The sequence below is a fragment of the Vanessa cardui genome, chromosome 11, assembly GCF_905220365.1.
Source record: "Vanessa cardui chromosome 11, ilVanCard2.1, whole genome shotgun sequence".
NCBI lineage: Eukaryota > Metazoa > Arthropoda > Insecta > Lepidoptera > Nymphalidae > Vanessa > Vanessa cardui.
Window position 1 is genome coordinate 6,899,604 of NC_061133.1, and position 19,277 is coordinate 6,918,880.

The 19,277-nt window shown below is 30.8% G+C and overlaps 2 protein-coding genes across 3 annotated transcripts; one reads left to right on the forward strand and one right to left on the reverse strand.

Annotated features, from left to right (window-relative positions):
* Positions 1 to 545: 545 nt before the first annotated feature.
* Positions 546 to 6,636, reverse strand: LOC124533669 (sorting nexin-29-like). Its single transcript, XM_047109088.1, has 11 exons — positions 6,449 to 6,636; positions 6,028 to 6,194; positions 5,547 to 5,674; positions 5,193 to 5,334; positions 5,011 to 5,114; positions 4,204 to 4,939; positions 3,998 to 4,121; positions 3,743 to 3,916; positions 3,483 to 3,623; positions 2,766 to 2,893; positions 546 to 2,315 (listed from the first exon to the last, which is right to left on the reverse strand). The coding sequence occupies exons 1-11, from the start codon at positions 6,449 to 6,451 to the stop codon at positions 2,225 to 2,227; spliced, it is 1,938 nt and encodes a 645-aa protein (XP_046965044.1). The 5' UTR covers positions 6,452 to 6,636; the 3' UTR covers positions 546 to 2,224.
* A 2,585-nt stretch (positions 6,637 to 9,221) lies between these two features.
* Positions 9,222 to 19,262, forward strand: LOC124533352 (cyclin-dependent kinase 11A). Of its 2 annotated transcripts, XM_047108576.1 has the most exons (12): positions 9,222 to 9,559; positions 9,698 to 9,850; positions 9,987 to 10,687; positions 10,770 to 10,994; positions 11,312 to 11,528; positions 11,893 to 12,070; positions 12,261 to 12,443; positions 16,823 to 16,967; positions 17,054 to 17,175; positions 17,304 to 17,528; positions 17,613 to 17,831; positions 18,041 to 19,262. In XM_047108576.1, the coding sequence occupies exons 1-12, from the start codon at positions 9,483 to 9,485 to the stop codon at positions 18,245 to 18,247; spliced, it is 2,652 nt and encodes an 883-aa protein (XP_046964532.1). In that variant the 5' UTR covers positions 9,222 to 9,482; the 3' UTR covers positions 18,248 to 19,262. The 2 variants fall into 2 exon arrangements, with proteins under 2 accessions (XP_046964532.1, XP_046964533.1); XM_047108577.1 differs by lacking the exon at positions 9,222 to 9,559 and having other exon boundaries at positions 9,935 to 10,687.
* Positions 19,263 to 19,277: the final 15 nt, after the last annotated feature.

Here is a 19,277-nt window from a genome sequence, read left to right on the forward strand (position 1 = left end):
TTGAATCGTTATTCAACTCATTTGCATTTCAGAAAGCAGCCTCCAGTGAAGAGATAGGGTATAAAATTCGCATAATTGATCTTCTAAATCTAAAATAAACCAGCTTCACTTATTGCTGTCAGTATTAACTTTCATTATTTTTAATGAGAAGTCCTGCGTTGGAATTTTTATTTAAAAGCGCAATATATTTAATTTTTTTCGGTAATGTAATTTTATTATATTTGCGAATATTATTTGTCTAAAGACGTTCTCTTTATTTATATATCGTATGTATATGATCTTTTATGGAATATTTTGTATATTCTTCCGTATAAAGAGTATTTTATCAAAAATATACCGTAAAGCAAAAAACACCGATTTATTTTATTATTTCACGTAATTATGTCCTGCTCACAACCTCAAAATTATTTACTTTTCAGTGATGTTAAAAAATTTAAGATATTTCACCTGTCGGCAATTACATGTCGCAAATATTATTAACAAAATAAGGTAATTCTTTTACATATATTAAGAAAAGAACGGGACTTAAAATTGAACCCTACACTTATTTGTACCAGAACGCCTTTTATTTTACCCCGTTTAAAACAACTTTCAAAACTCTCTATTGAAGTAGGACAAATTTATTTATTTTTTATTCCAATATATTTAAGGGTTTTCTAAAATCAGTGGCATGTCTACTCAAATGAATAATTTGATAAATCACAAAAACCTATAAAAGAATATGACCTCATTAAAAGATACGCCCGCATCAATAGTACGACGAGATCACCTTCGTATTGCTGCTTATTATTGCATTGCCCCCATATTTACATATATTTCAAACTATATATTTACATATTTTAGCTCAATCGGTTAGAGAAAACTATTATAAATTTCAGTTGCAGAATTTGACCACATTCTTGCACTGAATTCTGGAATTACATTTCAGCGTTTTATTTTACCAGTCGTTTTGAGTATTTATAAAATAGACATGTAAGGAAACTTGTATTTTTTCTATTATATTTATTAGAATGCGTCAAAATATTAGTAATTATTTGGTAAGACGGTGAATATGCTTTTAGGTACAGGACAGCAGGTTTGTACTGTTGTTATTCGTAAAAATAAATAAGAAACATTTGTTTGATTATAAATGTTTGCTACTTTTATCGGTATAATGAAAAATTGTTTATGTCGACGGCTTAGACCTGACGTATCAATAAACAAGTTTGACAACTAATTCTTCCATAAATAAAGATTTACTCTTTTCACGGTTGGTTACCTAAATGCGACTTATTTTTTACATGAAACGCATATGCTCTTGAATTAACCAACCCTCTTTTACATGTCAAATATGTCATGGTACATCATTTTGACCTTAACTAATTACCTCTATGAATTGCTTATCGTTTATGGGTAACATTTCATTTTTTTTAAATACTGTAAACATTTCATGTAATTTGAACTAAAAATACACTACAATGTACACCGATTTTTGTAGCCGAGACGTTTTTATTCGCGTCACAATATATACAATTTATACAGTTGAATTAAAATCATCAATGTCGTTTTAGGGACTAATAGCTACATGAAACAGTATAGTTTAATGCGTATTATGACTAATGATATCACAGATTGTAATGTAAAGTTATAATACGTTGTCAATGTATTTGTATATTTTATGTATGTATATTTTTTTCTAATGAATGAAGTATGATAAATACACTTTTGAAAATACTAACAATAATAATTATTAGATATTAATTATAAATAATTATTTGTATACTTTTAAAGTGGAATAATATACGGTGCGATATTTATAACTAAGGTTGTGGTTATCTATTATGAAAAATATAATTTCAATTGAAATCGCTAAAAGTTTAATATTAAAATAACTTAACGAGAAATCAAGAATACATTTTGTCTATTACGATAATCGTAGTGACATGTCGTTTTAATTTTTTTTATATATAGATATATATAAATATCTACACTACTGACGAAATCTATGTCTAGGTCAACTTTAGAATGACGTATAAGAGTAACTATTTATGTTATTATATATTATTATTGCTTTACTTATAACAAATGAAATAAAATATCGGTGTTTTAGTATAATGAGGTTTTGTTTATACCTTTAGTGTGTGTCTAAATCGTTTCTTTGTTTAATTGTCAATATTGCGATCGTTGTTTATTTTTTGATATATTCTATTTTTAAATATATAATATTTATACGCTCATACTAACATCAGAGTTCGTCAAAGGTGCATACAGAGTCGTTGGATTGTTGACGCGTGAGCGTGTTGTTAAAGCCATTTTCTTTCACAGTAGATGAAGTCCTGAAATAAGTAATAATACATATTTTAAAGGAAGATGGATTACTGCGTTAATGGCTAATTATTCTTGTTATATATTGTTTTTATCTATAATAAACTACTATACAATATAAAAAACAATCATTACTCTATGATTGGTTTTTTTTTCGTTTTAATAATATCATATATAAAAAATAGGTGACCGTAACAAATATTTATAAAATACTAGTTATTGTCCACGGCTTCGCTCGCGTTTTAAGAATGTCATGTATTAAGCCTAAAAGAAGCCTATGTTCTTTCTTGAAGTTCATGTTTGCTTCACAAAAAATTTCATCAATTTCGGTTCAGTAGTTTATATAATGATAGAGCGACGGACAGACAGAGTTACTTCACATTTATAATATTAGTATGGGTTTTATTTCACTCGAGGAACTGAATTGTAAAGCTAGTTGTAAAATCAAATTCAAGGCTGACCCGAAGAATGGCAGCAAGGTAATGAGCTGGGCGCGGCTCGTGCACTCGCGCAGCTCGGGCAGCGTGAGCAGCGCGTGGCGCAGGTACGCCTGCAGCGCCGCGCGCCGCGCCGACACCACGCGCGCGTCCTGCGCACGCGCACACCACGTTACAGAAACATTGACGTCACCCATGACAACTCATACCGAATGTCCCGGCTGGGACCAACTTTATTAATTCCCTTAACGCACACCACGTTACAGAAGCGTTGACGTCACCCATGACAACCCACACCGAATGTCCCGGCTGAGACCAACTTTATTAATTCCCTTAAATGTAGCTAAATCTCAAAAACCCCGTAAAGTTTTTATTGTACACCCTTTTTGGGAGGAAATTTCGTATAAAAAATTAAACAATTCTTATTTTTGATTTCTTCACTTAGTTTACATTTTTTGAACTCTTATTTTCATTTTTTTTTGCTCTCCTCATATTCCTCATAGTTTAATAAATTATTTTGAGATTTTTATACTTCTCTCTTGTTAATTTTACATGTATCTAATACGCCTACTTTTCGGAGCTACCTTGACCCACTCACGTTTTAATTTAGCACACAATAGTACACTACATTGCTGTTTGACAGAAGAATATCTAAAGAGTGGCTTCACGATTTACACAAAAGCCTTACAAACAAATAACTTTACAACACTTTTTTACTTATTGAGTCTATATTTTTCTTACCCGTTTGCGTAAAGTTTTTTTTGGTGGAAATTTATAATTCGCTATATCAGGGTGGCATTTTTTGAGTTGTGTATGTAATTCATAAAACTTTGCATATCTGTGATAAACGTTCCATTCCTCTTGACCAATTTTTAGGAAAACCTGTAATTTAAATATATTACAATGGTAACTTTGTCAATAGAATTTAATCATAATTTTGCTACAAATTGAACTACTTGAAATTTTATTTATTTTAGGAATATATTGGGATATTATAATACCTGATAAACATGATAAGATTGAGTTTTCTTTCCGACTAAGAATGCACTGGGAATGTAAACTTTCACATTTGACTCGGGTAATTCAACTATTTCGAGACCGGAGCTCTCTAGATCTTGTAGCTTCCTTTGTAAATGCTGATTGAACTCCATTAATTCAGCGTGCATTTCCGCTACCTGGAAGTATTTAAATACATTCAAATTTATCATTGACATTTTCAGCAAAATAATAAAATGATGCTCAAACTCATACAATACCTGAACTAACTTTTTCTCATACTGATTAATTTCTTCATCATGGCTATCATTAGTTTTCAACGCTTTGCCCATTTCCACTGCAGACATATAGGTTCTTAACTGATCCTTTAATCTATCATTCTCTCTGCAAATAAAAGAAAATTTAAATAATCAATATCCCTTTTATAATACAACACTGCTATTCATTTGAATTTTATAGAACTTACTTGCTTAGATCTAAAACAACTTTTTCTAGCTTATTTATTTTCTCTTTACTTGATATTTCAAATTGATTGTACTTTAGTTGTAAATTCATAAACTCTTTCTCCCTATTTTCTAAGACTGAACTAAGACTTTTCTCATCCGGGACACTTTCATCTTCAGTGAAGCAGAGCTCTAAACACGATGTGCTCCCGTCAATACTGCCTGCCACCTCTTCACTATCACTCTCCGATATTTTAAGACAATTGACACTCAAATCAGACATATCATCTTTAACAACGACATTCTTGTCTATGCTATTCTGAGAGTTCGAAAATATTTCTTTGGCACTTTCAGACAACTTAGAGAGTATTTGCAAAGGGTTGTCCATTGACTTTACACTGTCAGGAAAAAAATGTCTTAGACTACTCTTGTAATCAGAGCTAGTTGGTTCACTGAGAGAAACTGCTTTTGACGTTACTTTAGGATCTGGCGAATTGAGACAAGTCGCTGGTGCACTATTCCAGCACTCGCTTGAATTATCTTTGGGTTCGATGGATTTTTTTGGCTTAGTTTCATTCTTTTCTTCATCTTTGTCGAAGGATATTACTTGGCGTATTGGTTTTCGTTTTGAATTACCAGACGTCTTAATAGGTGTGGGCAGCGGTATAACAAGTTCAGATTTATTTATTGTATTTAATTGCTGTGATTCATTGAGTTCTGCTCTGTCAATTGATAATGCAAACAAAACAGATGATAAGCCTGCAAAACAGTATAAAGTGAATTATTATCACAGAATTATTTATTTATTTAACTAATATACAATGTTTTACCTGCCGCTACACTCGGAAGCAAGCTGGCTTCCGGGCTACGAACAAATGCACCTTCATCATAATATTCAATTAGGAGACCATGTGAAACCCAACTTTGTAAATATCTGAGAAAAATTAGATGATATTAAAATTATGTTCCATGTATATATACTAAATATTAATAAATTATTTTCCCAAAATACCTTTCTAAAGATCTTTCATTTAAAGAGGCTCGTAGAAAAGCTCTAAAGTACCCCAAAGGAGTGTTAATATTAGACAGTATTTTGAACCTTTCCTTCTCATGTTTTGTAAGATGAAGACAACAATAGCTCCATAGAGAATTTCCTACAAAAAGAGAAATTAGAACTAAATGTTAATTACAAGTTAATTAGCCTTAATGATATTAGCTAGCTGGTAATAAATTAACATAAAATGTTATAAACATACCAACTTTTTTAACAAACACCACTTTTTTAATTAAATAAAAATATGAAGCTTACTCTCAAAATTTATAATTTTGAACACTATCTAAATTTTATCTTAAAATTAGTACTTACCAATGTTAACAATATTAAAAGTTAAATTTAAGCCAGCTGCTACGAAGTTTTGTATAGCTGAATTTGAAAGATTTGTCTTTAGCCCATGACTAAGGACTTTTTCCCATTTTTCACACAGGTTTAAAATTCTGTAAATTATGCTATAATTTAAAATATACCTAAAGAAGAATCTCGATTATCCAAGCACTCAATTATCCAAAACAAAAAATAAAACAACATAATAACATTTTATACTTTGTATTTAAATATGTAAGTCACATTAAAATTTTTTTTTTTTTTTGTAAAAAGTGTTTGTACTTGTTTAGTATTAGACCAAGGTATCCATTTAGATTATACAAACATTTGGTTATCAAAACTAGTCTTGGTCCCAATTCATTCACATAATCGAGGTTCTACTGTATTTAATTTTTGCCATAAAATATTTCAATTTCAATACAAGAAATATATTAAAAAAACATTACATACAATGAATTAGCTGTACCTTATATCATCTTCTGTAGCCAATTCAGATCTTCCCCCAAAACGGTTCTGGCAGTTTTCAACGCATGATTGCAGTTCACTGAAAGTGATTCTCCCACTGTCTATCCTTTTTCTAATTTCATCCTTATTATCTATTGCGTTAGCTAGAGTGTTTAATAATTTGTTATTCTGTAAATCAGACTTAAATATATAGAATAGTACAAAAATTATTTTCGCGACTCTTTGTTTAATAAATTTAAAATAACATTGAATTGTGTATTTCATTTGACAATACTATTCAAGTAGTTTATTTTAAATCAGAATTTCAATAATTGGCTTATATAAAATAATAATTAAAAATAGAATAAATTATAGATTTATTAAAACTATTGTGAGGAATATTTAGTAATTACACTAGACCTTAGTTTTGCTTTAATACATACCATTATTCATTTGAACGTTTTTATCAGAATTTTGTTTATGAAAATAACGGTTATAATTAAATCTAGAACTTGGGTAAATAACTAGGTTCCTATGGTTATTTATTTATTTTGTATACGATAGACAAGTCAAAAATTGGCAATTTGCGAATCGTGAAAAATGACATAATGACTTTTACTGTGAACATCAACACCAACTACCAAGGCAATGATTGACAATTGACATTCAAAGGATCGGTCGTGCCAAAAGAAAATATTGCTATTCTGTCTTGCTACACTTTATTTTAATAGATTCTACAATATGAATTCTTAATATTGATTAATTTTAGTTGCTTCATATAATTTTAATATGTATTTGATGATTTGTAAGTTATGAAAGAACTTACAAATGTTCAATTACATCAACAGCTCAACTAAATAAGCATTATTATTTTAATAATAATAATGATTTATTTTCTCTCACATTAAAGACCTTACAGTTTAAATGGTATAAATTATTAAAATTTAATTTTAGTGAATAAAGGTTACGTATTTCATGCTAATATAATATAAGTGGTTATAATTAGAGCTGGGTCATTTTATATTTTACGTGAAACGAAACGAACTAGTTTTTTTGTCGCAAAAAACAGTTCTGAAAAACGGTTATAAAAAAAACTGGTTTTTTGGTCGACCTTTTTTTTTTTTTTTTTTTTTTCACCGAAATAAATTTATATATATAAAATTATATCATATTTATTTAAATTAACTAATTTTTTAAATTAATTAAATTATAAATATTATATTTCCTTCTAAATTAATAAGTATGTATTATAAAATTAAAAACAATTTTAAACAAAACCTATGAACGAAACTAGCATTTATTACAAATTACTTCTACAATCAAAATTCTATTGTATGTCTCTAAACATAACATTCATCGTAGCTTGTTCGTTACGTAAAAACTAAAATGGTTTTTTGTAACTGGTTTAATATTCATACGAGAATAGTCCTTAATCGCATAATAATACAGTGCTTCATTACTTAGACGTGATCGAAAACCGTTTCGCGCCGAGCCTACGAAAAAAACTGTTTTTAAAATCCATAATTTAGCGACAACCAAATTTGTATCGTTTACTCCTACGCATAAGGTTCATCGCAGCTTATTCGTAAATTCCAAAATAAAACAGTTTTTTGTAACTGGTTTAGTATTCATACGAGAGTAGTCTTTAAACGCATAACAATACAGTGCTTAATTAGTTAGACGTGTAAAAAAACTGTTTCGCGCCGAGCGTACGAAAAAACTGGTTATTAAATCCATAATTTAGCGTCAACCAAATTTGTATCGTTTACTCCTACGCATAAGGTTCATCGCAGCTTATTCGTAAATTCCAAAATAAAACAGTTTTTTGTAACTGGTTTAGTATTCATACGAGAGTAGTCTTTAAATGCATAACAATAGAGTGCTTAATTAGTTAGACGTGATCGAAAACCGTTTCGCGCCGAGCCTACGAAAAAAACTGTTTTTAAAATCCATAATTTAGCGACAACCAAATTTGTATCGTTTACTCCTACGCATAAGGTTCATCGCAGCTTATTCGTAAATTCCAAAATAAAACAGTTTTTTGTAACTGGTTTAGTATTCATACGAGAGTAGTCTTTAAACGCATAACAATACAGTGCTTAATTAGTTAGACGTGTAAAAAAACTGTTTCGCGCCGAGCGTACGAAAAAACTGGTTATTAAATCCATAATTTAGCGTCAACCAAATTTGTATCGTTTACTCCTACGCATAAGGTTCATCGCAGCTTATTCGTAAATTCCAAAATAAAACAGTTTTTTGTAACTGGTTTAGTATTCATACGAGAGTAGTCTTTAAACGCATAACAATAGAGTGCTTAATTAGTTAGACGTGATCGAAAACCGTTTCGCGCCGAGCCTACGAAAAAAACTGTTTTTAAAATCCATAATTTAGCGACAACCAAATTTGTATCGTTTACTCCTACGCATAAGGTTCATCGCAGCTTATTCGTAAATTCCAAAATAAAACAGTTTTTTGTAGCTGGTTTAGTATTCATACGAGAGTAGTCTTTAAACGCATAACAATAGAGTGCTTAATTAGTTAGACGTGATCGAAAACCGTTTCGCGCCGAGCCTACGAAAAAACCGTTTTTAATATTCATAATTTTTCAACAATCAAATTTGTATCGTACGGTCCTACGCATAAGGTTCATCGCAGCTTATTCGTTACTTCCAATCGAAAACAGTTTTTTGTAACTGGTTTAATATTCATACAAGAATAGTCCTTAAGCTCATAGTAATAGAGTACTTAATTAGTTACACATGATCGAAAACGGTTTCGCGCAACGCGCAGTTGTACCAACAAACGGCTTGTTGGTAGTATTGCGCGTTGCGCGCGCTCTTGACAGAGAACGAAGTGTCCACCAAACGAACTAAAAACGTCAGTCGTCAACGTCAAATGTCAATGAAACCGAGTGCGGGCGCCTTCTCGTTCGATTAAAAAACCGTTTTTTCTATAATCGAGAAACAGTTCGTTCGTTTTTCTTGAAAGAACTAGTTTTAAAAACCGTTTCTACAAAAAACGCCCAGCACTAGTTATAATTTTAATGGTGGAAGAAAACGAATATTCAATTCGTAATCACATGTAATAATCATAGTATTAAATAATATTCTATGATCGATACATTATGCTGCAGAGATTGATTTTAAATATAAAATTATGATATTTTTGTTTACTCATTCGTTTATCGTTCTATATCTTGTGTCGTTGATCGTTCATTCACATTTCCGTCCGTCATGGCAAAATAACAAAATGGCGTTTGAGCTTGTCCAAAGTTTTATTGTACCCATTGAGTAGCATTTTACTTTTTCAGTTCATTAAATCGGTAACAGTTTGTGGTACATTCAATTTGATATCTTATACATTATTATTAAACAATAACATTGATTTGCAACAAAATAGCATTGTAGTGATTCATAAAACTGTAAATTGGTTCGTGTTCCTTTCTGGTTCATTAGAGTGAAATTGTATAGTTGAACCATGAGTAACTACGAAGATGATCAAAGTGAGGATGGTGAACTTGCTCGAAGTCCTGTTCAGGATGAAATGGACTTTAGGTAAGTAATCTACTTTTTGAATTGCTATTATTGATATACATTTATTAGTATTATGTACAAGGTAGGTTATATTGATCCAGTGATTGAGCGTTTTATTTGCGTTTTAAGTAATGTATTTTGTCATGTCGAATATTTTAGTTTATCTGATGAAGATCGGGACAACGCTGATTCTTTAGTTATCAAACCACCACAAGCGGTGATTCGATCTCATCGAGACAAAAGAAGTCACAAGCGAACAGCGAAAGACAGATACAAGGAAAGTGTAAGAAAAGAAAAGAAACACCTTTACAGGTTAGTTTATTAACATTGACTTTGATTACTAAAACTATTGCTTCTATGTATATCTTTTTATTAATATTGATCATATTATTTAAGGTCTGACTCATTGCTCTGGGGGTGTACAACAAAATAATTATTTTTTCAACAGGGAACGTGATAAGTCGGAAAAAAACAAACGTGAATTTAGTAAAACTTTAGAACGTGAAGAAATGCCTAAGGATTACTATAGGGAGAAGCAATACTACAGGGAAAAAGAAGCATACCGGGAAAAAGACGTGCGGGAAAAGGAAATGTACAGAGAGAGGGAGATTAGAGATAAGGACATATATAGAGAGAAAGATGTTTATCGAGAAAAAGAACTTTATAGGGAAAGAGAACATTACAGAGAACGTGAGATGTACCGGGACAATGCATCTTACAGAGAGAGTGGTCGACCCAAAGAAGCATATCGAGAAAAAGAAATGTATAAAGAAAAAGATATGCAAAGGGAACGTGAAATGTATGTAAATCGTGATCGTCAGTATAAATATTCAGAAAATGATAGAAAACGTATTGAAACTGATAGAATAGAATCTAGGTTAAGAATGTTGTCTGAAGAAGGAAGGACACAAAATAATGAAAAAGAGAATAGAGATAAAACTTCTGGTGATAAGGAACTAGAAGATTTAAGAACTAGGTTACTTAGTAAAAGAATATCAAAAGAGTTACAAAGTCAAGAAACCAAAAAACATACTGACTTTGACAAAGAAACAAAAAAACATATGGATTATGAAAGAGAAAAAAATTCAGATCGCTATGTATCTTTGGACAAACATCAGCAAGAAAGAAGAAAGAGGTTACTAGAAGCTGGTAAAAATTATTTTTAATTCTTTTTTTTGTTGTATTTAAAGAGTATTTCTTTATTTTTAAGTATATTTGTTTTTAATTTTAGAACGAGAAATGGTGAAAAGAAAGCATGAGTCTCGAGTTGAGTTAGAGGCTAGGCGTGAAGAGCGTCGTCGTCGTGGTAAGAAAAGATCTGTTTCACCTGAAGAGATGACAAGTAAGAAAAATAAAACAGATCATTCACCAACATGTGATGACTCAGTTGTGACATTGTCGGATGCTAGTGATGTGGAAATGAAGAGTGTTTCACCCCATTCTGAACCAGAAGAAGGTAAATCCCTAAATTTTTACAATTAAATCAAATATTTTTTCTACAGTGAAGGAAAATAAGCAGAGAAGTATAAGGAGTTAAAATGCAGATAATTCTGTCAAAATTGTTAAATCACTCAGTACTTTCAATAACCTTTATATCAATATTCTCTAGCAGAGCAATACTACATAATAAATGTAAAAATAAAAGCATTTAGTGCCTACTTCAAATTTCAATTTCACAGTGTAATTGTAGGTGCTCAAATTTAACTTTTGCATTCTAGTCAGTATACCTAATTGAGTTAAATTTACTAAATTAAGACTTGTAAAAAATTACAGGTGAACATACTAACACAGAAACGGAAGAAGAAAGTTCTGAGACAGAAACTGAGTCAGATAGAGATTCAAAGTCAGAAGTTGATAACAGAGAAGAGAAGTCAGAGAAAGAGGATGAGTTAGAAATTATTAATGAAAAAGAGCAATCTAATCAAAATTCTAAGTCACCAGTTGTATTAAAATCAAATAATCCAAGTCCATCATCACATGGATCAGTCAGGTAAAAAATTTTCATATCTTTTTATTTCTTTAAGTTATGAATTCTGTTGGGTGTTCCGAGATGCACATAAGTATATTCATTATTATTTAAATGTTCACTAATAATATGTTATAAAAAATCAAACTAATCAAAATAGCCACATAACCTTAATAATAAAAATTACAATATTTTTGTTACACTGCTAATACTTTTTAACTTCTTTAAATCTCATGTAATGAAAATAATGAAACATTTAATTTTATTTTTGTCTGGAGGGAAAATTCTTGTATAAATATGGTAGTTATAGTTCATGTAATGCTATTATAAAATGTATGATTGTCTACTTGATTTAGTACAGTTTATATTTAAGTTCTAATAATTAAAGGTCAAGATCACACTCAAGATCAAAGAGTAGAAGTCGTTCACATTCCTTTTCACCTCCCCCTCCTGGAGAAAATGGAAAACCTCCCACCGAAGAAGAGAAACCTCAAGAGGATGATGAGGAAGTGAGGTTGAGAGAAGAAGCTATGAATGCCCTACCACCCTACTTTCCTGCATTACAGGTATAACATCTCTTTATTGGTTCTTTATTTTAAACCAAAAGTGCAGTTTATGAAAAAAATAAAATGTAATAATTTAATCGACATACTGGATCAACTCAATTTCTGTAAGTCAAAAAATATGTAACCTGTTTTAATAGGTAATCTGTTTTTTTTTTTAATAACAACTGAAATAATGAACTTAATTTTATAGGGCTGTCGATCAGTTGAAGAATTTCAATGCCTAAACCGAATTGAGGAAGGCACTTATGGAGTTGTTTACAGAGCACGTGATAAAACAACAGAGGAAATAGTTGCTCTAAAACGTCTCAAAATGGAAAAGGAAAAGGAAGGATTTCCTATTACCTCATTGAGGGAAATCAATACATTGCTAAAGGTAGGATCACAATTCAATTTTTTATTATTCTTAGCTCATTCGAGCCATCGTAATGCAACAGTGCTCAATTTTTGAAGGTATACAAAATTGATTTTCTTTTCTCTTTTTTTTACCCATGCAGCTTTTATGAGCCATGAGTTGCAATACACTCGATGGCTCTCGTGCGAAATTCACAAAATTAATGCCTTGTATTTTATTCCTACAGGCCCGGCACCTCTTACCTGAAGAGGGTTGTGCTAGAGGTGTGACCCAATTGCAAGGGTTAACAACTTCGATACACGGGCGGGCCTAAGTATCTTATAAGGAATTTATTCCAGGGGAAAATCCTCAAATGCTCTCTCCAACAAAACAAATATTCACTGAAAAGTAATTTTCTTCTCATAATATATCCCTATTTTATGAACATCGAAAGTTTCTGAAATGGCTTTACAAAAATAATTATTTATATCATCGAGAGTAATTTAGAAACAGCAACATCGACCATCGTGAAGAAAGGTAAAGAAATTAAAGTGAAATAATATTGCGTGGTTTTACGAAAAAGAAATACAAATTTTTGTAATAAATGAATAAACTACTATTAATAAAATAAGTATGATATTTTAAAAGCATGACAATTTCTGCACTTTAAGCAACTTTTTAGAAAAGTTATGAAATAGACATAAATGATCATATAACACAATGTCACAATATCCAGATTCATTTATATAAAATCCTACAAGATTAAATGTTTGTTTTGACTTATTTAAAAAGTTTTCGAATTAGTTTTGTGTAGTAGTGGATTTGATTTAGTTAAGTTACTCTTATTTAGTGATATTTAATCTAAGTATGAGAATAAGATTTCAAATCTCATTTATCAGCATTATTGGTAATCGTTTCTTGTTCTTAAAGTTATTTCAAAATTCGTATTTTTCACGTTTCGTTAGATCTAATAGTGAGGCCGTTGATGTCTCATCACTCGAAAACCATAGACTTTTGTTTCAAAACTGAATGAAATATGAGGTGAAATTAAACTAAAAATTACTAAAATTTCAATTTTTACTTTACTTACAGTTTCTAAAAATCTATACCAAATAATATTAGTTAACATAAAAATGGTAATATAATGAAGTAATATTATGCAGACCTAATTCTTGTTTCTATTTTAAAATTACCTTTTTATTGTTTTTTTTTTTTGTAAATATACACTGCAAATTGATATTTTTTAAGAAACAAACAATATTTTTATACAAATCACAAAAACCGTTTTAAAAATAGAATTTAAAAAGAAGTTGAACTTTTAATAAGTAGATTGTATAGTTTCTGGGAGTTGTATAAGCGAGCATTATTAAGTTAAGTTAGGAAAATTAGGTTAGTTAGTTCTTCATTATAACTGTTAAGTGATACTAGAAATCGAATTACGTTTTAACTATTTGAACCAAAAATTTTGTACTTTAATTTAAATCCCTTAACATTGTGATAATCAATATAAAGAGCCCACTTAATGCAGAACTCATTGTATGTCTTTTTTCATTCATATGAACTAAACCAAACAACCTATATTTATGTAATTGTGTAAAAGTGAGTATTTTAAATATTTTCTATGTATTTTGGTCCCAAATTTATTTATACTAGTTCTTGGTCGAGTTTTAGGCATAAAAAGTAACCCAAATTTCATACAATTTGGTTTAGTAATTTGGAACAACGGACAGAAAGAGTTCCTTTCGCATTTATAATATATACATTGATAATGTTTCTTCATATTTTGTATGTTATTTTTATCATCGTCATGAAACAACTGGTAAATTTATTACTAGTGGTGTCTTAGGTAGAGTTTATGAATAAGTCATGCTTTTAAAATATACTACGAAGCTGCAATATCTAATTTATTGTTTGCATTTATTAAAATGGTCTATGAGGTGGACATAATATAAAGTGCTCAGATTAAACTTGTAATTACATACACATGTATGGTATTTATTGAAGCTGTTGTAATGTAATCAAGTACTGTCCATATCATCAGTTGTTTTCTAGTTATGTTATATATAGTTATAAAATATTTATATATTGTGTAACTACTGAACATCACATCTATTTCTCCCACAAATATTGTATTTTTCTTTATCAAAGTAAAATGGACAAGTTGCTTTGTATTCATTAAAAATTTCACTTTGTGTTCAAATTGAGCTACAAATGATCTGTTATTGTAGTGGTGACATTAGTGATGAATATACCTTATAGACCATTTTAAATGGTGTTATTGTATTAATAAAAGTAACAAAAATATGAAATGTTATATTGAAATACTGTCAAAATCAGTTGGATTAATTTCCGCACATGTCATATAACTAAGGCAAGTTAATACTATGAAGTATAAATAAATATATGTATAAAGTGTTTTAAAGGAACGATAAAAATGGGCCCAACAAATGCTTATTGAGATTTTTGTAACATTTGACTGAAAGGTTAACATGTATTATTATTTTTCAGTAAATAAGTGTGTTGCGCAACAGTCCATCGGTATTTAAGTGAATTATCGACAATCTGCCTTCTTGCGCTTCCTTGGGTACGGTTGAAATGTGTTACTGCATCTATTATTGTGCGGGATCTTCTATTAAGCTATTGAGACAATCATATGCGCGACCATAGGTCATCCCCTCTCTCTTTTATTTATATTTATCATTAAGAAAGTTGGCATGTCACTATGCGTTTTATGGAGTTGAATGATTGTTGGTTATATCAAAACCATATTCTGTCTGTGGATTGAGTATAAAAATAAATTTGATGCTCTGACAAAGTACTAAGAAATCACCTGTATATTTTTCTACTGGTAGTCAGTCCCTTAGTACTATGTTATGGGTATTTTAACCTAAGCTTATCCTTGAACATTGAACCCTTTAAGATTTATCGTTAGAAATTTTGTTACTAATTTGAGATGAAATTAATGATGGTAACATTCATTTATATTAAAATTCAAACTAATTTATAAGAAAAATTCTGTGGTTGTCACAAGCAAGTGTTGGGTCTATTTTAAAATAATACTATTGAAAATGTTATAATATAAACTGATTTTGATTGTAAACATTATATTTTTTCTATTTTGTTTTAAAAAAGTTTTAAATGTAATTTAGTGAATATAAGAAAAGGTTATTTTGTATTGCCATATCAGAACTAACAATGTTCATATATTCAAATTTGCAAAACAACAGATGAATACCATCTTTATATTTTTAAGTTTCTGAGATTCGAGGTTATTAATTTTGTGTATTTTTTAACGGTTATTTGATACCCTGACATTTTATATATATATTTTTTGATTAGTAATTAAGAATCCTTTTTAAGTTTATTTTTAATGTATAACTTAAATCGTTTCTGCCTAAGAATTAATAGGTTAAAATTTATGTGATAAATTTTTAATGCTTGACTTGCAAGTATGAGTGTTATTGTCACGATATGAAGTGCATTCTTTTTATTTTTAGGGGGAACGATTTAAGTTAAATTAATTATAAAACAGACTTAAAATTACTTCAGGCGGAAATCGTGTTTGTCTTGTTATAATTGGGGTTTAACAATAGAAAAATCTTATATTTGTTTTGCTAGCAGTTTGGATTACTGATATGGAGTTGTTTGAATTCCTACTGCAACAAAATAATTAAGATTGTTTTATTGAAATAAACAGTTATATGGCAGTATGACTTGATTATATCTGCAGAATGCGATCTCTAAAAAAATTTTAGTTTGGGGCGCTTTTGTTTGCGTTATTCACAATGTTTAATTAAATTATTAATTTAATTTTCTACTGATTAAGTTCCACTTTCTTTTTTTATGTAACATTTGGGAACAAACAAATTAAATGAAAAATAACATTTAATTTGATTGACGCGAGTAAATGAGGAGTTGCTTGATTCATATATTTAGTACAAAAACTAGTACTGTTGTCAAAATTTCATACACTTTCTTGTCGTTTTCTGGTTATGATGTTTTGTGTATCCGATAATTTCACGAAACTGCATGTTAATAGTGAATTTTTAACCAAATTATTACATTATTATCACTGTATTTTAATAATTACCGTATTAAGGTCACTACGATCAAAAGCGCTCCAAAAATATATGAATTAATTGTTTTGTTATGACAAAATGTTTCCACGATATATTGATTTTGTTTTCATCTATTTATAAATATAGAAATCGGATTTTTTCACTCGCATGTTTTTTAAAGAAAACTATATACTTTTACTCAGATTTTAATTAAGTTTAGCTTTTCTTTTAGTCATCTTACAATGGTTAAGCTGGCACCATACGGCAGCGCATCGTTGGATGAAGAGTGATCTCTTCTAAATATTACAAGTGTCATAGTCACCTTAGTACTAACAAGACGCACATCCTATTCGCTTGTTGCAGGGCCAGCATCCCAACATCGTGACCGTGCGAGAGATCGTGGTCGGCTCGAACATGGACAAGATATTTATAGTAATGGACTACGTCGAGCATGATCTCAAGAGTCTGATGGAAACTATGCGAGCTAAAAAACAAGTGTTTTTACCTGGTAAATAAATAAAATATTTTTATCATAGTGATTTACAGGAATGGTAGCCACCATAACTTTTAATATAAAATTGTTACTACTTTCAGGCGAGGTCAAATGTTTAATGACGCAGCTATTGAAGGCGGTCCACCATCTTCACGACAACTGGATTTTGCACCGGGATCTCAAGACCAGCAATCTCTTGCTTTCACATAAGGGAATATTGAAGGTTAGTTTTTTCATTTATTTTATTTAGTGGTATAGTGATATCGTCAATGGTATCGTCGAAACGCTGAAACTACCGCATTAAAAAGATACCAAATCCGACAAAGCGATAGTGAGACGTGTGACACCCAGGTGGGCGACTTCGGGCTGGCGCGCGAGTACGGCTCGCCGCTGCGCCAGTACACGCCCATCGTGGTGACGCTGTGGTACCGCGCGCCCGAGCTGCTGCTGTGCTGCAAGGAGTACTCCACGCCCATCGACATGTGGAGCGTCGGCTGCATATTCGCCGAGTTCATCACGATGAATCCGCTGTTCCCTGGGAAGTCGGAAGTCGACCAGCTGAATAGGATTTTTAAAGTGAGTTTCTGTTATCAGTTAGTTCTTCGGCTAATATTCATTTAAGGTGATTGGTCATTTCTTAACACGTTTTTATTTTTTTAGGATTTAGGTACGCCGTCGGAGCTGCTCTGGCCGGGGTACAAGGAGTTGCCCGCTGTGCAGAAGATGACGTTTGCAGAGCATCCTTCGGGTGGACTGCGTCAGCGAATCGGTTCCGATTTACTATCCGAAACTGGCCATTCATTACTTCAAGGATTCTTAACTTATAACCCTGCTAGAAGATTTACAGCTGACGCTGCTCTGGAACACGGATATTTTAAGGTTTGTTTATATTTACCTTTAGTATTATAAGAAAGAGATAATTTTTTTATTACCGTCCAAGAATCTTACGGAATAGATATGAAATTGAGTGTAAATAATTGTGTTAGCAACTGTGTGTCAATTTTTATTTTATGAACAATTTACATTACTTTTATTTTAATAATTGGTTATTACTGTTAGTTTATAGTCTATTTGTAACGTATGTGCAGGAGCACCCCGTGGCGATCGAGCCAGCCATGTTCCCCACGTGGCCCGCCAAGTCGGAGGGCAACCGGCGCACCACGCACAGCCCCAAGCCGCCCGCCGGCGGCGCCGCCTACGCGCAGTTCGCGCGCGCCGACTCCGACGAGTCGCTCGGCTTCCACGTGCAGAACCGCTCGCTCAACGTCGCGCCGGGCTTCTCGCTCAAGTTCTAGCGTCGCCCTGTGTTACTCGTGTTAGCGAAGTCTATTTATGTGTGGACGGAGGAGCGAGATTGTTAAGTTCATGATTAATTCCACGAGTATTGTTGTGTTATCGTGATCGTATGAGAGAAAAATGTTTTAATTGATTAGTGTTGTCACTTAATTAAATTAGTTAATGATGTTATAATCTATGACTCTCAATCAAAATTTAATCATATGGTTTTTTTATTGGAGCACTATAAAAGATAATCTATGGTATGACTACATATTGCAGACATATCATTACGACTACCTTTTTGTGTGTTTGAATGCAGAATATTCAATATATTTTTTGCCACAAACCGATATAAACCGTTAGTTAATTTTGTTTAAAAGATAATTTAATAACTTATAATTTAATAATTTATAAGGTCGGAAGCCATACAAACGAAACATGACCATTGTTTTAATTGGCAATCCTAAATTATGTTTAAGGGATCTTTTAAACAATTCTTTATATCCTCGCTAAAATTAAAGCAAGCAATTGAAACTACTAAAATGTGTTCATTTCTTACAATATACAAGTATTTGAATGTTATATAAACTTTTGTAATGACATTGTATGTAGCCTATACCATTCATAAGGTGCAATCAATTTGGATTTATTATTTGTAATATTAGCTCATAAAAATATCAACATAAAAACTTGAAAAAAAAAATATTGATATGCATATAACTTTAACGATTTAGTTATCAAATAAAAAGTAAAAAAAATATCTAATATGAGAGCTAATTAATATTAGAATTCCAAGTTGTAATTGTTTGCAAAATAATTTTAAATACGTAATATGCTACTCAATCGTCTGAGAATATTGTAAAAATAAATTTCTAAAATAACTATTTTCATATTTTGGAAACAGTACGTAACTTAAAAAGAAACTAAATGTTTTATGTAATTAGCAACAAATGTAAATATTCTTTAAACCGAATAGCGTACCTGTAAAAGGGTAACATTAGTTTTAGAAATAATATGGTACAATATATGTTTTGACAAAAGAAATAT

Bases quoted from the DNA above. Each gene is read 5' to 3' on its own strand.
- LOC124533352 (XM_047108576.1), top strand. From the start codon at position 9,483: ATGAGTAACTACGAAGATGATCAAAGTGAGGATGGTGAACTTGCTCGA. The intron at 9,851-9,986 runs GTTAGTTTATTA...TTTTTTCAACAG, and splicing joins GAAAAGAAACACCTTTACAG to GGAACGTGATAAGTCGGAAA. The intron at 17,529-17,612 runs GTGAGTTTCTGT...TTATTTTTTTAG, and splicing joins AGCTGAATAGGATTTTTAAA to GATTTAGGTACGCCGTCGGA.
- LOC124533669 (XM_047109088.1), bottom strand. The intron at 5,115-5,192 runs GTATTTTGGGAA...AATTTTTCTCAG, and splicing joins AATGAAAGATCTTTAGAAAG to ATATTTACAAAGTTGGGTTT. The intron at 4,122-4,203 runs GTAAGTTCTATA...TTTTATTTGCAG, and splicing joins GTTGTTTTAGATCTAAGCAA to AGAGAATGATAGATTAAAGG.